This window comes from Drosophila teissieri, chromosome 3R, assembly GCF_016746235.2.
Source record: "Drosophila teissieri strain GT53w chromosome 3R, Prin_Dtei_1.1, whole genome shotgun sequence".
In the NCBI taxonomy this organism is placed as follows: Eukaryota; Metazoa; Arthropoda; class Insecta; order Diptera; family Drosophilidae; genus Drosophila; species Drosophila teissieri.
Genome location: NC_053032.1, coordinates 20,311,734 through 20,329,211, shown reverse-complemented (window position 1 = coordinate 20,329,211; position 17,478 = coordinate 20,311,734). Strand labels below are relative to the sequence as shown.

Here is a 17,478-nt window from a genome sequence, read left to right as displayed (position 1 = left end):
TGCAGGAGTTGCCAGACTTTTGGCACTACCTGTGTATACCGTTATACACCATGTTCTCTTTAGGTGAAATTATCCATTGTAAAGCATAACTTTTGAAAATTAAAGTTCAGATTTTAATTTCCAAGCCGCCAGATATAATCAAGCGGACTTGCTGCAATCAGCTGCTATATATGCACAAATATATGCTAAAAAAATTAAGAAAATTAATACAAATCAGATATTAATTAGATTAGACATTATTTGTATTGTAATTATTTAAAAATAAAAAAAAAATTAATTATTTAATTCCAGTCATAGCATCCAAACTGCCGCCCATCTGGCAACGCCGCCAGCAGCTGAAACAGCTGACATCTGACGAAATGAGTGAAAGAGACAGGCATAAAGAAAAGAAAGAAATTTGGGACGCTTGCTTTCTTAAGCGGCTTTAATAAACAACTAATCCCAGCAAGAGGTGGAAATGCTGCCATCCACGGGTCTCTTTAAGGGCTTCCTGTGCCCGTACTTCGACGGCCAGGATGCGGCGACCTGCAAGCGTCCCTTTTGTCACTTTAAGCATGTCCGCAAAGGTGAGATATTTACGTCCAGTTAATTTCGCAAGAAATTCTATTCACTTCCGGTTTACAGACGAGGTGGAGGCCGCTCCGCCTGCTGAACCCCCACCCGTGCCCGAGTACAAGCCGGCGCCCAAGCTGCTCTCTCTTCCACTGCCCCAGATCACGCTATGTGCGCCCCGGAAAAAGTCCAATCTGGAGTACCACCCGGAGAAGCCGGCTCTGAACGCCTCGCCGGCGAAGAAGAAGCCGGAGGCGGTCGTGGACAGTGCTCCCAAATATGTGCCCGGCCAGCCCTCAGCTGCAAATGGTGAAGGAGATAACGATTGGCAGGCGATTCTCGAAAAGGAAATTGATGAGCAGATGCAGGTGGAGATCGAGGACCATGACCAGAATAACGACGAAGAAGAGAAGATGGAAATAATGTCTGAAAACGAGGAGGAAGAGCATGAAGAGCAGCTAAATGATGTCAAGGACAGCCACAAAAATGAACATAAGCCGAGCAAGGAGCGGGAAAGGGATAAAGAAAAGGAAAAGGTCAGAGAGCTGGAAAAGGAAAAGCTCAAAGACAGGGATCGGGATCGGGATCGGGAAAAAGACAAAGAGAAGAGCAAGGATAAGGACAGGGACAGAGAAAAGGAGAAAAAGGATAAGGATAAGGATAAGCGAAAGTCATCCCACAGCGACAAAGAGCGCTCCAAGGAGCGGCACACCTCGAGCTCAAGTTCCTCTAAGCACAAGTCTTCCTCCAGCTCCTCTTCCAGCAAAAAGTCATCCAGCAGCGATAAGCACCGCGACGAGAAAAGTTCCAGCAGCAGGCACAAGAGCAGTTCCTCATCATCCGCCTCGAAGAGTCATCATCACAAATCCAGTTCCTCTAGTTCACGGTCCAAGTCTAAGAGCAGCTCGTCATCGAGCAAGAACACTAGCTCTTCGAAGAGCGAACCGGAAGCGGATAAAGATAAGGAGGCTGAAGCTACCGCGCTGACAACGGCGGAACCAAAGGATGATCTGGATGACCTGGACTTCGATTTTGAAGCAGATACCTCGGAAGGAGAAATTGTTCGTCAGTGCGAAATGATTTTTGACGAAATGGAAAAAAAATTCGCGCAGATGCACAAGGACGAAGGCGGCGAAGCCAACCCGGAGAGTTCTCGTAAGCGGAAAGCTCCTTCGCCGGACATTGATACCTTCACAGAGGCGGCCACAGCGGCTCTGCAGAAGCGCCGGGTGGCCCACGAGAACGCTGACAAGGTCAAGCCACATTTGGCTCCTTCGGTTGCGATGCGCAAACCCAATCACATCCGTAATGCCATGCAGGCGATCTTCGACCGGCGAGCGGAACTGCGGCGCCAGGAGAAGCTGCAAGCCGAAGCCGCTGCGGAGCAGCTACGTCAGGCACAGGAGCGGGTGCGCCAAGCGCAGGAGGAACTACGTCAGGCCAAGGTCAACTCCAACCTCACGCCCCTTATTCCGCGAAGTGCATTGACCCCACCAGTGCGTTCAGGTGAGCATTCCATTTTGAAATGTATAATATAATATATAAATCAAATAATTTTGATTACTAGCCCGCAGCATAGCACCTGTGGCCAACATTGTGGCCATCGCTCGGGCCAAAAAGAAGATCGAAGAGCTGCAGGCCGAGAAGAAGCCAGCTTTCACGCCTGCACAATCCTTCAAGGGCGCCGGCCGAGTGGCGCACAAGCCCACTGCTGCGCTAGACAAATCGGCTCCCGTGTCCAACGCGGAGAAGCCAACCGTCCTAGATCCCAGCAGCTCGAAGATATCCTATAACGTGCGCATACAGTATTACGAGATGATGGTGAAGCACTGCACCATCATTTATCCGCAGCTGGCAGATGCCTGGGAGCGCGCCCAGGTGGAGGAACTAGCCGTCTTCAAAAAGTGCAACACGCCTGCCATCTACAAGAACAGCTGCATGCTGGCGATTAACAAGCTCCGCAAGGAGGCAATCGAGGCAGGAAACAGGCCGAGCGTGGCCAGCAAGACGGTGTCGCATGAGATGATGCTGGGCGGCAAGCGGGCGCTTACTACGTCCTGGAGCGTTGAGAAAAAGGGGTGGGTTTGTATTTTGAACTACATTGATTATCTATATGCACATTATAAGATGAGACTCGTTTAATTGTAAATAGTGCCCCTGGGCACAAGCATAAACATAAATTCTGTTTATGACATCACATTTGAACCGGGAAGTCATAAAAGTTAACATTTATGATATTTGCCAGTATTCCTAACATCTCAATTGCATATAGTCTTTAATTTGGCTAAGAAAAGTTTAAATAAATATCTTTTGCAGAAAACTTGGCTCCTTGGGCAATGGCGAGCCTTTCGATGCTTTAGACGCTGAGAAAGCATACGAAATGGTCTTCGATCTGCGCCTGACGGAAGAGCAGCTGGTGGAGAACGGCTATCCGCGTCCGGGCGAGAAGCGCGGATCAGCAGTGATACGCGCCTGCCGGCCCAACCGTCGCCCCAACCAGAGTGAGCGCTACTGTTCCCGCTGCGGCAAGGTATTCAGCTTGGATATATACGAGCACCAGGGCTTTGACATGTGTAACTACCATCCGAAAAGCACGGGATATCGACGAGGATTCACGGACAACCAGCATCGATGCTGCCAGCAACCGGCGGGCACACCGGGTTGCACCTACGCCAACTACCACGTGAGCGACTACTACGATCCGGACAAGCTCACCTGCTTCGTGAAGACAATCGAGCGGGGTGAAGACATGGTGCCCACCAAGAAGGACATATTTGCCTTGGATTGCGAGATGTGCTACACCACGCACGGAATAGAGTTAACCCGCGTCACGGTGGTGGACATAAATGGCCGCACCGTTTACGATGCTCTGGTCAAGCCGGACAACCAGATTGTGGACTACAATACGACGTGCGTGAATGTAGCTTTTCGATTGTTTCTCATTAATCTGCAATTCTTTTACTTTAGCTACTCGGGCATCACAGAGGCGATGCTCTCCAACGAGACGCGTAGCATACGCGACGTGCAGGCGGTGTTGATGTCCATGTTTCATGCCAAAAGCGTGCTCGTTGGCCACAGCCTGGAAAGCGATCTGAAGGCACTGAAACTCATTCACGACGTTGTGGTGGACACCTCGGTGCTGTTTCCCCACAAGATGGGACCGCCAAAGAAGCGCGCTCTGAAAACACTGTGCATCGAAAACCTAAAGCGGATTATACAGGAGAATGGTGAGTTAGTCGAGTCTATTTCTTCATGTGTATTGAATATTAAATATTTCCTTTTTCTACAGAGGCCGGCCACGACAGTGCCGAAGATGCCGAAGTGTGCATTCAGCTCATCAAGTACTATCTGCGCAACAAGATCAGTTGAGCTGCTACCGTGCACCATTGCAAGCATTCAGTTCAAAAGCATTACATACATCTGTTAATATGTATATCATGCCCATCAGAAATCAAAGCCTTAGCCCCTAATCTAACCATATTTTGTAAAAGCAAACTGTATAAATAAATCACAATGCTATGACAGCGGAAACTAAGTAAAGCTTTTCCTAGCTACCCGTTTAAATTGGTTAAAGCGTAGCACATGAAACTTAAAGAACGCTGGAAAGTATGCTACGGATTTGGCGAGTCCTTTGAAGAATTTCTTACCTCAGGCTTTCAACCAGGTATATTTGTCCATTTTCCTCTATTTTTGCCTTGCCCATTTTTCCTTGTGTTTTTTCCATTCTCTTTACTATCGATAACAATTCAATGAAAAGCAATTGGAAAGTTTTGTAAAGTTTTTTACCTGCCACCGCGTTGCAAACTGTAATTGCAAGTTTCGTGCCTGACGCACATCACAGAATATTCGCTTGTGGCTCGCTCGTTGCTACCCTCTGCCCCCCGCCCCGCCCCCAATTGACCGCCTTGTTTTTGTTGTTATTATTTAAATGTAATTTTAATCAGATTGCGGCGATACTTTATATTTTTCAATTATACTCTCGGCCTCGTCGACTGGCCATGGGCACCATCTGGATGTTGGCTTCTTGTTGCTCCGCACTGGCGCATGATTTTTCAATTTTAACGTTTTATAATTTTCCGTTCCTGCGATCCGGGGAAAAGTTTGGCTTATTGAGAATGCAGCCAAAGTTCCAGCACATAATTCGGCATAATTGTTGCCACCGGGCATCCAGCTCCCAGCTCCCAGAATGACAGGGGTTGCCATAGGCATTAGGTGGGGGTTCCCCAGACCCCGTTTCATGGCCCATCATGCCGGGAATGGCTGATGGCGACACGTGTTTATCTATTGAGCTGGCACAACACAAGCTAACGAAAAGTAAATAATATTAGTGCTACTTGGCAATGACAATGTGCATATGTGGCCCGGTATGAGGAGCAGGCCCAATGGCCACAGAAGCGCACACAAACCAGGATGCGGAAGTGCTGCTTGAGGCTTAGCAGCAGCAGCAGCAGCGCTGGAATCACAGCCGCACTGGGAGAAATATGTTGTTTAAAGTTATATTTCTCAAAAATACAAACAATCTAAAAGTGAGTGCTTTAAAGCTGTAAATAAGTATTTATAAATTACTTCATTATATCCCAAGATGTTAGCTGGATATCTGTATATATTCCAAGTAAATAATGAAAATATAGTTTCTGAAATTTTATTTCCTGTGCAGCTGGAGCAGGCGACATGAGTGGAGCCAGTGGGCAAAGCAAACACTGGGCCAAATACAAACACAAATATAAAGCCAAAAACCAAGAGGTAGTCGGCGGTGTGGGCTTACTCCTGCTCCTGGAAAAAAAGGACGCTCTGGGGGGCGGAGGAGATGGCTCGCTACTGCTTGACTTGTCACACATTGTTGTTGGGAGCCCGGCCTGGTCGGAAGTTTACTTAAGACCGTCGAAATAGAGGCATTAAGATCTTTAGAGTTAATCCCCTGAGCAAATGCGGTGTGGTCGCGGCGACATCGTCGTGTGGTGCGTGTGCTGTGTGTGCTGTGTGTTCAAATGGGCGTAAGGATGATGGGTCGCACAACCTGGTCTAGTTGTAGTTAAGGCATTAAAAAAAGGCTTAAGAGCTTTGCCGAGCCTTTTGAAGGCCCCAAGCACACGTATGTATATTGGCCCAGTATGAATATTTCATTCCGCCTGATGACAACATGCATGCCGTTGGCTTAGTGCTTTAAACATTTAGCTTAATGCCCCGACCCTTTTAATTTGCCTGGGCCTCGTCACGTATTTACGCAAATTGCGCATACGCCGCATTAGTCGCATTGGTCGCATTGGCCGCTTGCAGAAATATTACGGCGAACCTTGGCATTGTTTCGCGTTTCGACAGAGTACGGCTCCTTAAGCCTCCAGCGCATCTGGCCTGGCTCAAAAACCTTTTTACAACTTTTGTGGAACCAAACAAAAAAAAAGCGGCTAAGCTTTTTGGGGTGCCGCCCAGCCCAATCTAAATAAGGTGGCTGAGGGAGGAATGCGTCCGTGGGCGGGGCGTAGGAAAAATAAAGTAAAGAAAACTGGCTAAGGCAATGCCGGGAGCCAAAAGCCAGATGAAGGCAAAGCTGGCGGTAAACGCAAAATAAAGTCATCACAAACATATTAGCAGCTAAAAACACCTGAGCAAATAGATTTATATGCACGATAAAGCACAGAGTAATTTCCCCTAGATCCTGTCAACCGCCTTCCACACCCACCTGGCCACGCCCACCAGACCACCAGCCCACTGCCAGACCGCCAGCCCACCAGAGACGCCCGCCCACATGCCTGTTGCCTAAGCCGCAAAGTAGCTGGCAGGCACCAAGATAACATCACTTTATTGTAAGAAAGTTAAAACACAAAAATGCAAGCCAGTAGTCCCAGCTGAGTGTGTGGAGTGTTCGAGGAGGCCACTAAAAAAAAAACAACCAAAAAGGCACCCATCCTATGGCGAAATTTCTGGCCGGGAAGGCGGAGGAGCAACAAAAGCCGTGGCGAAACTTCTCAATGCCGTTTGCCGCTGTTTTACGAGCCATTTCCGTTTTTTGGGGTGGCGGAGGCTGCTCTTCCGCTTCCCCTAGGTGTGAAATTATAAAATTTGTAGCATAATTCTAGGCCGGCGAGCAAGTGGAGCACGCGTGCGTCCACGTTGTAAATACATAAGTTCATCGAGGTCGCAGTTGTAGTTTCGCCATATAAACATATAAGAATATACGTCTATATACATATGTAGTCCGCGACTCCGGAACTCTGGAAGTCGGCCAGTTTATGGCTCCGGCAAGTGCACGCCAGGACACACACGTAACGCTTTTATTTCGTACTTAGCAGGACATTTTCGTGCACTTGCCCCGAGCGGAATTACTTTCGCGTAGGGCTCGCGATTCGTGGCAAAAGTTGGCTGTATCACATTTAAAGTTGCTGTGAACTTTGCCCATAAGAATTTGCAGTTTTAAGACATGTTTTCGGTCATTTATTACTACTACAAATTATATGATTTAACAAAGATATGATGATTGAAAAAATTAAAGTTCAAACGACTTTGTGAGCACCTCTGAGCTAAAATTAGTAAACACTCTCTATTTTTGGAGCAAGACAAACTTGGATCGTGCGTGAATTCAGAAGCAATTTCCCCAATGAGTTGTCGAGTGCATGTGAGATTCGTTAGCGCTTCCTTTTTTCAGCTTTCTTGCCGAAGAACTTTGCGAATGCTGATGGGTGGGTGGGTGTTTGGTAGGTGGTAGGTGGAAGGTCGACCCAGGCCATTAGCGGAATGCTTGACAAATAATTAGGGGAAAAACTATTAAGTTGTCGCCCGTAGTTTCGCCCACACTGGCATACATGACTGATGGCGTCCAGTGAGGGATGCCGAGGACGACTCAAATTGACATTGCTCAACATGCCAGTCAAGTTGGCGACCAAAGTTCAGGCAAAAACGGCAAAGATTTGTCGCGGCCGGCAACTAAAAAAGTTAATTGCAGTTAATGACGACATTAATCACAAGAAAATGAAGCCGGGCGCAATGACAATAAGCACAAAGCGACAAATGAAGAGCCAACTTGAAGCGTTCGCTGCCGACGCTGCTGCACTGAGACAAATCAGTTGGAACTGAAAAAATGTGTGGAAATAAAACACACTTAGTCAAGGGGTGCTGTTATCTTGGATCTCGTTAAGAAAGGTAAATGTTTGTTGTAAGTAAGTGTTAACCTTTTGATATGTGATAGAAAAAGAAATACTATTTGTTGGTAAATGGTAGGTAGATACCTTTTTTGAGCAGTGTGATGATGCTGACGCTGTTTTCTGTAGCTGATGCTGCGTGTTGCAGGCGAGTCCAGCAGCCAGCAGCCAGGCGTCTATTAACACCGATCCTTTGGACCCTGGCCTTCGCACAAAGCCGGCAAGACAATGGCAGTGGGAAAGTTGCGTCAGCTCCAGCTCCAGCTTCAGCATCCAGCCATGAGCTCCAGCTCCAGCTCCAGACTCTCGAGAGCGGAGCGCAACAAGCGGCAACAGGAAGTGAGCGCGTAGTAGGAAAAGCAATTTTACTGCGAGTTTCCTCAAGACAAATAAGTCTGCTGGATCAAAAAGGACTTTCAGGGACGGGGCACAATAGAAATGAATTATAAGCGACAAGCGGGCGCGGAAGTGGGTGCTTAAGGAGTGGGTGTGTCCTTTTGGGGATGCTATGGTATGGTAAGGCATGGTATGGTATGGTACGGTATGGTGTGGCATACCATGGGGTGGCAATGTCAGCGATAATAATGAAGTAGCATGACTGATGATGCCGCCTTAGTGCAGCCTGGCAAAAAGAACAACTTCGGCGCGGTCCATTGCGATTAGGCGGCAATAAAGACAGCGACAAGCCAGTAAAATGTTTTTCCATTGTTTTCCCTTTTCGCCGCTTTTGTTTTTCGCAGCTTTTGTGTATTTATTGCCGTATTCTTGTTGGTGTCTTTGGTGTTTTTTTTTTGTTTGTTTTCAATCCTACTCCTTGCCGCTCGCTATATGGAAATCAAAGTGGCTGCGTTTATATAATGAAAATGAGCTCGGCAAACGCTTTTCTTAGTTGGCATTAATTAAGCGAGATTCCCGGCCAACTTTCAATGATTGTGCTGACGTGCAGATGACAGTGGACGTCGTGGGGTTTGGAACTGGTGGCCCCATCCCCGCAAGCGTCGCTGGTCAGGTAAATGAGCTGCACGTTCCCCAGCACTTGACGCACGACCGCACAATTTTGCCCAGCAGCCAAGGATCTGCAGCTGCGCCGGTTTGCCTTTGGTTTGGTGGTGTCAAAACAAAGGAGTTTGCGGAATTTATGCAACATGAGCATCTATAACTTATCCAATTAAAACTCAATAAACGCCGCCTGCCAGAGCCGGGCAAATAAATGAAGATGCCAAGCCAGCCAGCCAGCCAGCCAGCCAGCCAGTCAGCCATCCACTGCCAAGTCGAGGCAAGGAACTTACACTACTACTACCACTGCCACTGGCACTTCCGCTCGGTTCAATAGCATCCAATCCTGCCAACATCTCCTCCTGGCTTAACACAGCGATTACAAGTGCCTTCAGCTTGTAATCCACTTTCGGAAATGCACCGCACATACACCCTCCTCAGTTCCTCCCCCCAGCGATCCAGTGCCGCCAGGATGGAGGCCCGGAGTGACAGACACAAATTGAAGATGACAAAATGTCTAAACAAGTGAGTGGGAGTTCGGCTGTAAGCCAGTGTATGTGTGCCTCTATGTGTGTGTGTGTGTGGGGGGTGTGGAGTGTGCGGTGTGGGCGTGGCATATCTAGCGGAATAATCAATAAATTACACACCTGTCTGGCCACAGCAAATTTATATATCTCCCCGCATTGGCAGAGTTATGGCCATGACTTGGGGTAAAAGGATCCGCAAGGAGCTGGCTAAGACTGGAGCAGTGCATAGAAATATTTTTCACAGAGATTCCAGCGAGCGTTGGCGGCATTCCGCAGGTGCCGTCTCCGCCAGATGCCAAGGAGCGGTCCTCCTGTCCTGTCCCGTTGGCTGGCGCCGTCCGAGTCAAAGTCCTTTGCAGGATAATGGCAGGTGTGAAGGGAAGAGGTCTCACCAGCACTCAGCAAAAAAAGTCAGTCTGTGAAAAGAGCACAACCCAACTTATAAATATTAACATTATCACTTAGTATATTGTTTGAACTGCAACTTCATTATACTTGTGTGTGCTTATCTCTTCAGTACATAAACACTTTGAGTGCAGTTTGTGGCCAATGATAAACTGAATAATAAACAATTATATGTTTATTTGTATTTATTTCACAATTATCTAGTTATTCGGAAGTTATTTGAGTTTCTAGCAGTGCACTTATTCCGCTTGCGCCTTAATATTTCACGCTAGCTGGGTTTTCGATTGTGTTCGGCTCGGACTTGGACTTGCCGTGGGCTTACCTCTGTACTTGTCTGGTAATTGCTCTGCCCAAGGGCTGGACTAGGGCTTCACTGGCCAGGAATTCCGCAGGACGAGCGGCATATTCAGGAGGGTTCAGGAGGTTCAGAGGTGGCAGCAGGAGCTGGATTGCTAGATTGCTGGCCAGGAGTGAGCGAGTGAGTGAGTGAGTGAGTATTTGTGCGTGCCACACTGACAGGCAGCAATGCGAGGCGGCGGCACTGAATTTTTGATTTATGTGCCTTACTTATGCTTTTACTTAGTTGTCTGCGGCGAGTTGGCCCATATTCCCCCCCACTCCAGATTGCCGAGTCTTATGGACGAGCCACCAAATTGATGCTAAGTGCTTGGGTGCGCGTGCGAAATGGGTTGGCATGGTGTGCCTCCCCATGCCAGCAGGACGACCAGGAGCTGCAACTGGAGGTGGAGCTCCTGCCCACACGAGACTTTCACACACAATTCCAAGGAGCGAGGAGCGAGGAGCCACACACTCTTTAGTTCGCTCACACACACACACACATTTACGCATATTAAATACCATCCTTGGAGAGTCATCAGCATTCCTCGAGCGGTTTTTATTTCCGTTTTCATTAGTTGCTTTTTACACAAGCGACACTCACCCACACACAAGCGTAATAGCATTAATGTCTCGTTTACTTCTTCCCAGGACTCTCACTGCATGTGTGTGTGCGTGTATCTGTGTATTTGTGTGTGTTATGTCAATGGCAGCCATTTCTATGTTTGCTCACGTATTCAGCTGTTGACATTCCACTGCACTGAAGAGCTATAGCATCGGACTAAGGACTAAGGACAAAGGACACCGGACATTGGACATCGGGGGTGTTATATATCGGACACTGACCGAGTGAAAAATGAAATGGGAAATTGCCCGCTATAATTTGCAGCATCAACAGGCGATTTCCGCCAGCACATCACAAAGGATTTTCATTTAACCCCTCGCTAGACAAAGCGCTAATTTTATTTCACTTTCAAGTGTTGTGAACATGTGTATTCACAAAGTTACATGGATAATTATTTAATTATTTATAAAATGAGCTATTTCAGCAGCTATTTCAGTAGGCCAACAGGTAAACTGTTTCTGTATGCTCTCAATTGAAAAATATTAAAAGGGTTTGCAATACATTTTATAAATTCTTTCAAAAGTAAATGCTAATGCTAAAGGTACTGAATGTGGTTTCCGAATAAAGTTGTTTTTATGTTAAGGATAATATTTCACTTCTTATAACATATAGTACTATGAATTACTAATGTAAATTTTGCAACTTCTTATGTACAATTCAATTGAAATGGACACCCGCAGTTATGCCCAACCAAGGGTTAATATCCACGTCGGATCTGAACGCTCATGTTTCTCCGGCTTAACTTCTCCGGATTTGGCCTGAAAAGCGGGACGGAGGACTAGGATTTTTGGCCGCTAATCAAATCACGTACTTAGCGAAGTAAAATACATGCGCAGAGACCCAGAAGCACAGAGCCCGAAATGAAAGCAGCTCACAAGTACGACGCACATTTTGTACACTCCACATTTTGTGGGCTGATACCAGTGGGTGGTTGGGTGGTTGGGTGGCTGGGTGTTTTCGAGGCCGTCTCCCAAGGAGGCGCATTAATAGCTTACATTTACACAGGAGTGTGCGAGTGTGTTTCCATGCCACATGTACACACATGCGGAGGAAACTTTGATGGCACAAAGGCAAATTACGAGCGCATTTAAACTGGGGCGCGAGTGCTACTTAAATAACTCATTTAGGGGCCCAGTCCCCAGTGGAGAAGCAGAAAGAGATGGCAGCGGAGAAGCTGCGGGGAGGAGAGGGACCGAGCATGGACTCGCGAGTGTGCGGCCACACAAAATCAACAATAAACTTTGTCATCTCAATTTGCTTATTACCAGCAGGCAGCCGCTGAACTTTCTTATTAAGTGCACTGAACGAAATGCCATCAATACATCACAAGGATATCGAATTTAACTGCAGTAATAGATACAGATGCAGTAATATAAACATGTGCAGTAATAGATACTGCTACAGTTATAGATAAAGATGCAGTAATAGATACTGCTACATTTATAGATAAAGATGCAGTAATAGATACAGATGCAGTAATAGATACACATACAGTTAAAAGATACAGCTACAACTATAGAAACAGATACAGTAATAGATACACATAAACCTAATAGATACATAGTGAATCCCTTGGATTCATGGCGATTCTACTTATAGCGCGAAAGTGAAATCTCTAGCTGGTCTCATTTACGGCGGAGATGAAAAGCGAGTTTCCTCGAAAGCGCCAATTAAAGCTCGCCTTGATGACTACCTAATATTTATTTGTTTTTCCCTCCGTGCACCTCGCCAGCCCGGTAAACTTTCCATTGCAGGGGCTTCCCGTGGCCAAGACGCGACGGGGATGGTGTGGGCAAGGCGGCCAATCCCCTTCGAAGAACCGCAAAATGGCAGCGCGAATGGCAGTGAGGTGTGTCCTGTGGCACATCCTTCCTGTGTCGCTGCCATGTCTTGCGGTTAGCTGCACGTCGCAAATTGCAGAATCCATAATTAGTGTCTGTCATGGCGACCCTCGACCCTCGAACCTCGTTCCCCTCGGCCCTCGGACAACCGCCCCCTTCGATTCCTCCTCCTGCTCCTGCAGCGCCACCCACTTCATCACCACCTCCTCCGTCGTAATCCTCTGAGCATCCGCGAAGGCGCGGCTGAGCTGCACTTGAGTGGCTTTGGCTGCTGCTCTAATTGCAAGTAAATATTTTATGCGGCAAGCCGGTTTTAATTGCCAGCTGAAATAAATACGGAATCATTATAAAATTATTTAAAATGTGTACAGCAGTGCGCTGCGGCCGCGGGGGGAAGTGGGAATGGGAGTGCGGGTCTGGCCCACATTTGTAGTGGCAGCAAGTTTTAATGATGCCCCATCCTCCACATCCAGCCGTGCCCCATCCAAATCCACTTTCACATGCACTCGCGCTGCTCGTTTCTGGGCCGGATAAATGCAAAAATCACGCAAATTATCGAAACATGCGCAAGCACACTCCACAACTCCTGCCGACTTTGCCGCATAAATCTTGCCAAAGTCAAAAAAATAAAAAGAAGCACCTAAAAAGAGAACTTTGCCGGCAAAACCAACGAACGGCAGCGAACGGCAGCGAACGAAGAAAAAATATTCTATAAATCTTGAGGTAGCAGCGTCCAGGCGCAAAGACCAACTTTCCACTGCCGCAAATTGCAAAACTTCAACATTATCGTATGAAGTGCGAACATGGCGCAATCGATTGGAAACTGCAGCAGCAGCAGCAGCAGCAGCAGCAGCAGAAGCAGCCAGTTAAGGCCAGTTTCGAATCACCAGAGCCACCAAAGAGCCCTGGATGGGTAAGGAAAGAGCAGATTAGAAATCAAAGAAAATTAATATTGAAAAATTACCGGTTAGTTCCCTTTCTAGGTATGATTAAACATTACTGGTTTACTAATAACAATTAAATTAGCTTGCTTAAAATTGAAGTGCCTTAATTCTGCACTTGATATTTGCTTTAAGCAGCTTAAGGGCCAATAATCTCAGGTTAGAGGTACTTGTTTGGTCAAATCGCCAGTTTAGAGCAGCACTTGCGGCTTAAGTGTTTGCCGATTTACTAAGACATGTCGTAAACTTTAATGGGCTCTGGCAATCGACCTAATTACCGAGCACATCGCCCCGATATCGATGTCACGTCATCTTCTCGGCCAAATGAGGCGTGCAATGGCCAAGTCGATGCCGTTGACTTTCATTACCCTCTACCCCTTGGATGTGCCGCACTGTCTGATTCATTGTTTTCCCAGATCGGCGGGGATTTGACTGAAATTATGGCGTGCGGGGTGGTCGGCGGATAAAAGTTTTTCGCAAACTGCCAAATGCAATTTAGTTGATAGGATCAAAATCTTTGGGCCTTCCCATGCTCCATCCACTAGCATATCTCGGTCTCTGACTTCGTCCTGTCATCGTTCTTTCTTGCACTTATACTCCTTGCTCGCAGCTCCAATCCTGCCGGCTGCATGTAAAGCGACTTGCTGGCTGGGGGAATTTTACGATTTAAATGCGATTTACGGCGCTAATTCGTTGTGGCAATGGCAGTGGCACTAGCAGTGGCAGTGGCAGTGGCAGCCAGTGCAAGTCGCCGCCACAGCGAGGCAGGCAATCGAATGGGCCAGAGCCCATCCTGCGGATCCGGCGGCTGTCTGCCTGCCTTATAAACCATAGCATACTTTTCAGCATCATTTGATTCCGGGCGCATTTATCATAATGGCGGTCGGTGGCAAACGCTGGTGGCTCCACGGATCTGCGGCCGCACAATGGCTGCGAATGCAATTTTACGCTGAAAAGTTCGCAATCAGATTTGAATGGAACTTCGAGCGGGTCAATTATTTGTTTTCGGCATTAGTTGAATTGCCGTAGATGCGATTTTGCAGGACAATTAGCAAGCACACTGATATGGCAGTTCTTTTTAATTGTTTAATTATTTGGTGTGGTCATTAAGAGGCTTATCACATGCAAATTTACCTGTTTACCCAATGCCTACATTTTCCTATTCAATCTTTTTTAAACTATTTCGCTATAATCTGTGGTTTTGTTACATGGCTAGTGGAAGTAACCATTTTCTGAGCTCGCCAGTAGTAATCTATTAGGAATATATGCATTACGGCATAGGTAGGGAATATAATTTAAATTCCAGGGATTTCGCACCACTTCAAATTGACTTCCATTGTGCGGCACACGCCATTGTGGCCTGGATGGGACCTCATTTTCCATTCTTCTTGCCATCCAGCCAGCCAGTCGTCTTTCCTTCCTTTGCTCTTCTCTAGCCGGTCTGATAATCTTTTTGATTTCCCAACTATTTCTAATGCGATTGCTGCCGTGCATTATGGCCGGGCCAACAATTGGTTTTTGTGCAGCGCCTCGCACTCGTTGTCCCTATCTTGTGCCACCTTATTGGGTTATTCTATGGGTTATGCTGCCATCGCCCTTCGTCTGCCAGCCTCGAGTGCACTCGTCGGTGCTTGAGCTCCTCATCTATGTGCTCTGGTGCCACTAACAGAGCCACAACCACATCCGCCTCCCATTCCGCATTCGCATCCTTTGGGCCATCTTCAGTCTGTGTCTCAGGCAGCGGGATTGTCAATGGCAATGCAAGCCTGCTTATAATGGTAGGCAAATTTTGTTATCAGCAAAGCGGCAACTGCTTTTAATGCGAGTGGCTTCCAAGCCAACCACCTACCTCAATTTCAATTTCCTTACACTGCAGAACAGCAGAGGTTAGTGACGTTAAATCAGTGAATAAACTGCGAAGGTCCTTGCCAAAGGAGGGACTATCTATGAGTACTGATATATTATACTATGTAGTAAACCCTTTCCTTATGCAACGCTACCGAATTTATAGCTAATTTCTTACGGTGCAGCCGTCAGTCGCCGTGATTGGAATGTGCGATTATTCAACACTAATGGCTTGATAAATGTGATTTTGAAATTGAGCTGCTGCCGAGCGTTTAATTGAATAAGCACGATGTCAGCTATCAGCGCCCACATATCGGTTCGGTTGCCGCCCACAACCGAACCTGCACTTACTTGAGGACAAGGATTAGCGGTCCCAGAGCCAACTAATTGGCAACTAATTGCGAGTGTGGTACTATGGGCTCTAAGTGAAACTCGGGGAATTCCGTGTATCGTGTGTAAACAGGACGAGTGTGAAGGTCAGCCAAGTACTGGGCCTCCACTTTGATTTATGGCCTCCATTGCTGCGGTTGTGCCTTTGTGGCTGACAGCAAACTAAGTGCGAATCATTTAGGAACTGTCCCGGCCTTGTAGGTCGAGAGGGGGGAGCGGAGGGAGCACAGAAGTCAAGGCAAACTTTTAATAATAATTTGCAAATAAATTACAAGCGAGTTGGCGGCCATTAGGGGGAACCAATTGCTGTGCCGTACGCCGCTGTACATTAAGAACTCATTGGCATAAATTGCAATTTAATGTCTGCTCGCTGTGGCCTCCGCAACATCATCTTGCTCTTGTTGGATTCATTTTAAACTTGCCTGCCGCCATTGCCAAATAGTTGAAGCGTATTTATTGTTTCCCCTTCCCGCCGCTCCGTGCCTTGTTGCCATTCCTTTGATGCGTACACTGTAATAAATGTATCAGATGGTGAATGTATTCAAATACAAATTAACTGACTACTTTAAGATAGCTTTATAGGTAATTTCAAATCACCAGCCTAGAGAGCTGTATTGCATGAGAAGTAATACATACTTATATGCTTTGTTTTTAACCGATTTAAAGACTTAAAGATGGTCCCTTGTTTTCCCCTTGTTGTCATCTCATTGGTTGTATTAATGAGCCCAATTAATTATTTCAGTGTATCGCCACTGCCACAATGGCCACAATTCACACGGCAGGGGGAGGCGGAGGGGCAGGGGGAGGGGCGGAGAATCCGAGGACCGGCAGCCGCTATCAGCTGGTGCTGCATTACGCATACGCCCCATTGGCAAGCAGACACCATAGCGCAGTTCGCCGAATGCCGGCATTTTATAGCTTCGCACTTGTGTGTTTATGGATTCGCACCTTAATTTGCCTGTTGTCTGATTTCGCCCAAGCTCCTCTCTCCATCGCCATCTCCATCTCTATACTTCCTCCGGAGGCCACGGTGAATTAATGTGCTTATATTTCAGGGAAATTGTTCGCTGCCGGATCGCTGAATGGCTCATTCCTTCGTCGTCGTCGCTCGTTCGCCTTTCGGTTTGTCATTTATTTGTGTGGCCCCCTGTTTAAATTCCCTTTGATTGTTCTGCGAGCACTTTAATTAAAGTGCCGGTCCGAGTTAATTACGCTGAGAACGAATGAAAGAGCTGGCTGGCAATGGTAAGGTTTTTGGGGTGGCTGGGGGTCAGTTGCTGAAAATATTTCCCCGAGTCGTTAATATGGCTGCGTGTCCAAGAGTCGAAGGAGCCCAAAGGAGAGAGAAAGCTGGCGAAATTTGTTAAATTCAATGGCGGCAAGTGCATAAAAATGGCAGCCATCCAAGTGCAGTGGTGCGAGTGGGGTAATGAGCGAGTGTCCTGCATCTTAACGCCCATTTTCTACCCATTTTGCACCCGCTTTCTACCCGCTTTCTACCCGGCACCATAATTGTGTATGTAATTGTAAACGCTGAATTAAACAAGCGTCATTAAAATGTAATTAATTGTAATTTACGTTTCACTGCCCGCACGTCGCAAGGTGTTTCGCAGGTTTTTCCTCCTTCCTCGCGCTACCATTCTTCTTCCTTTTATTTTCGCCTTTTTTATTTTTTAATTTTTTATTTTTGTAAGATCAGTGCGTGCCATAAAAAATTGTGAGAGTCAGACAGCCGGGCTTAATGACTTTTCCATGGCCGTGTGGCACTTTAAGGCCGTGCAGATCCTGATTTTCGGTTACCCTACAGCCGAGATTGGAGGTCTGCGTTTCATGCTAATTAATTGAATTGCAATTGATATGAAAAGTTAATTTACATCTGTACCG

The 17,478-nt window shown here is 46.9% G+C and overlaps 1 protein-coding gene across 1 annotated transcript; it reads left to right on the top strand.

Moving 5' to 3' along the window:
* Positions 1 to 379: 379 nt before the first annotated feature.
* Positions 380 to 4,087, top strand: LOC122619857 (RNA exonuclease 1 homolog). Its single transcript, XM_043797053.1, has 6 exons — positions 380 to 566; positions 625 to 2,058; positions 2,120 to 2,630; positions 2,869 to 3,462; positions 3,520 to 3,779; positions 3,842 to 4,087. Exons 1-6 carry the CDS (start codon positions 458 to 460, stop codon positions 3,919 to 3,921), a joined length of 2,988 nt encoding a protein of 995 aa, XP_043652988.1. The 5' UTR covers positions 380 to 457; the 3' UTR covers positions 3,922 to 4,087.
* Positions 4,088 to 17,478: the final 13,391 nt, after the last annotated feature.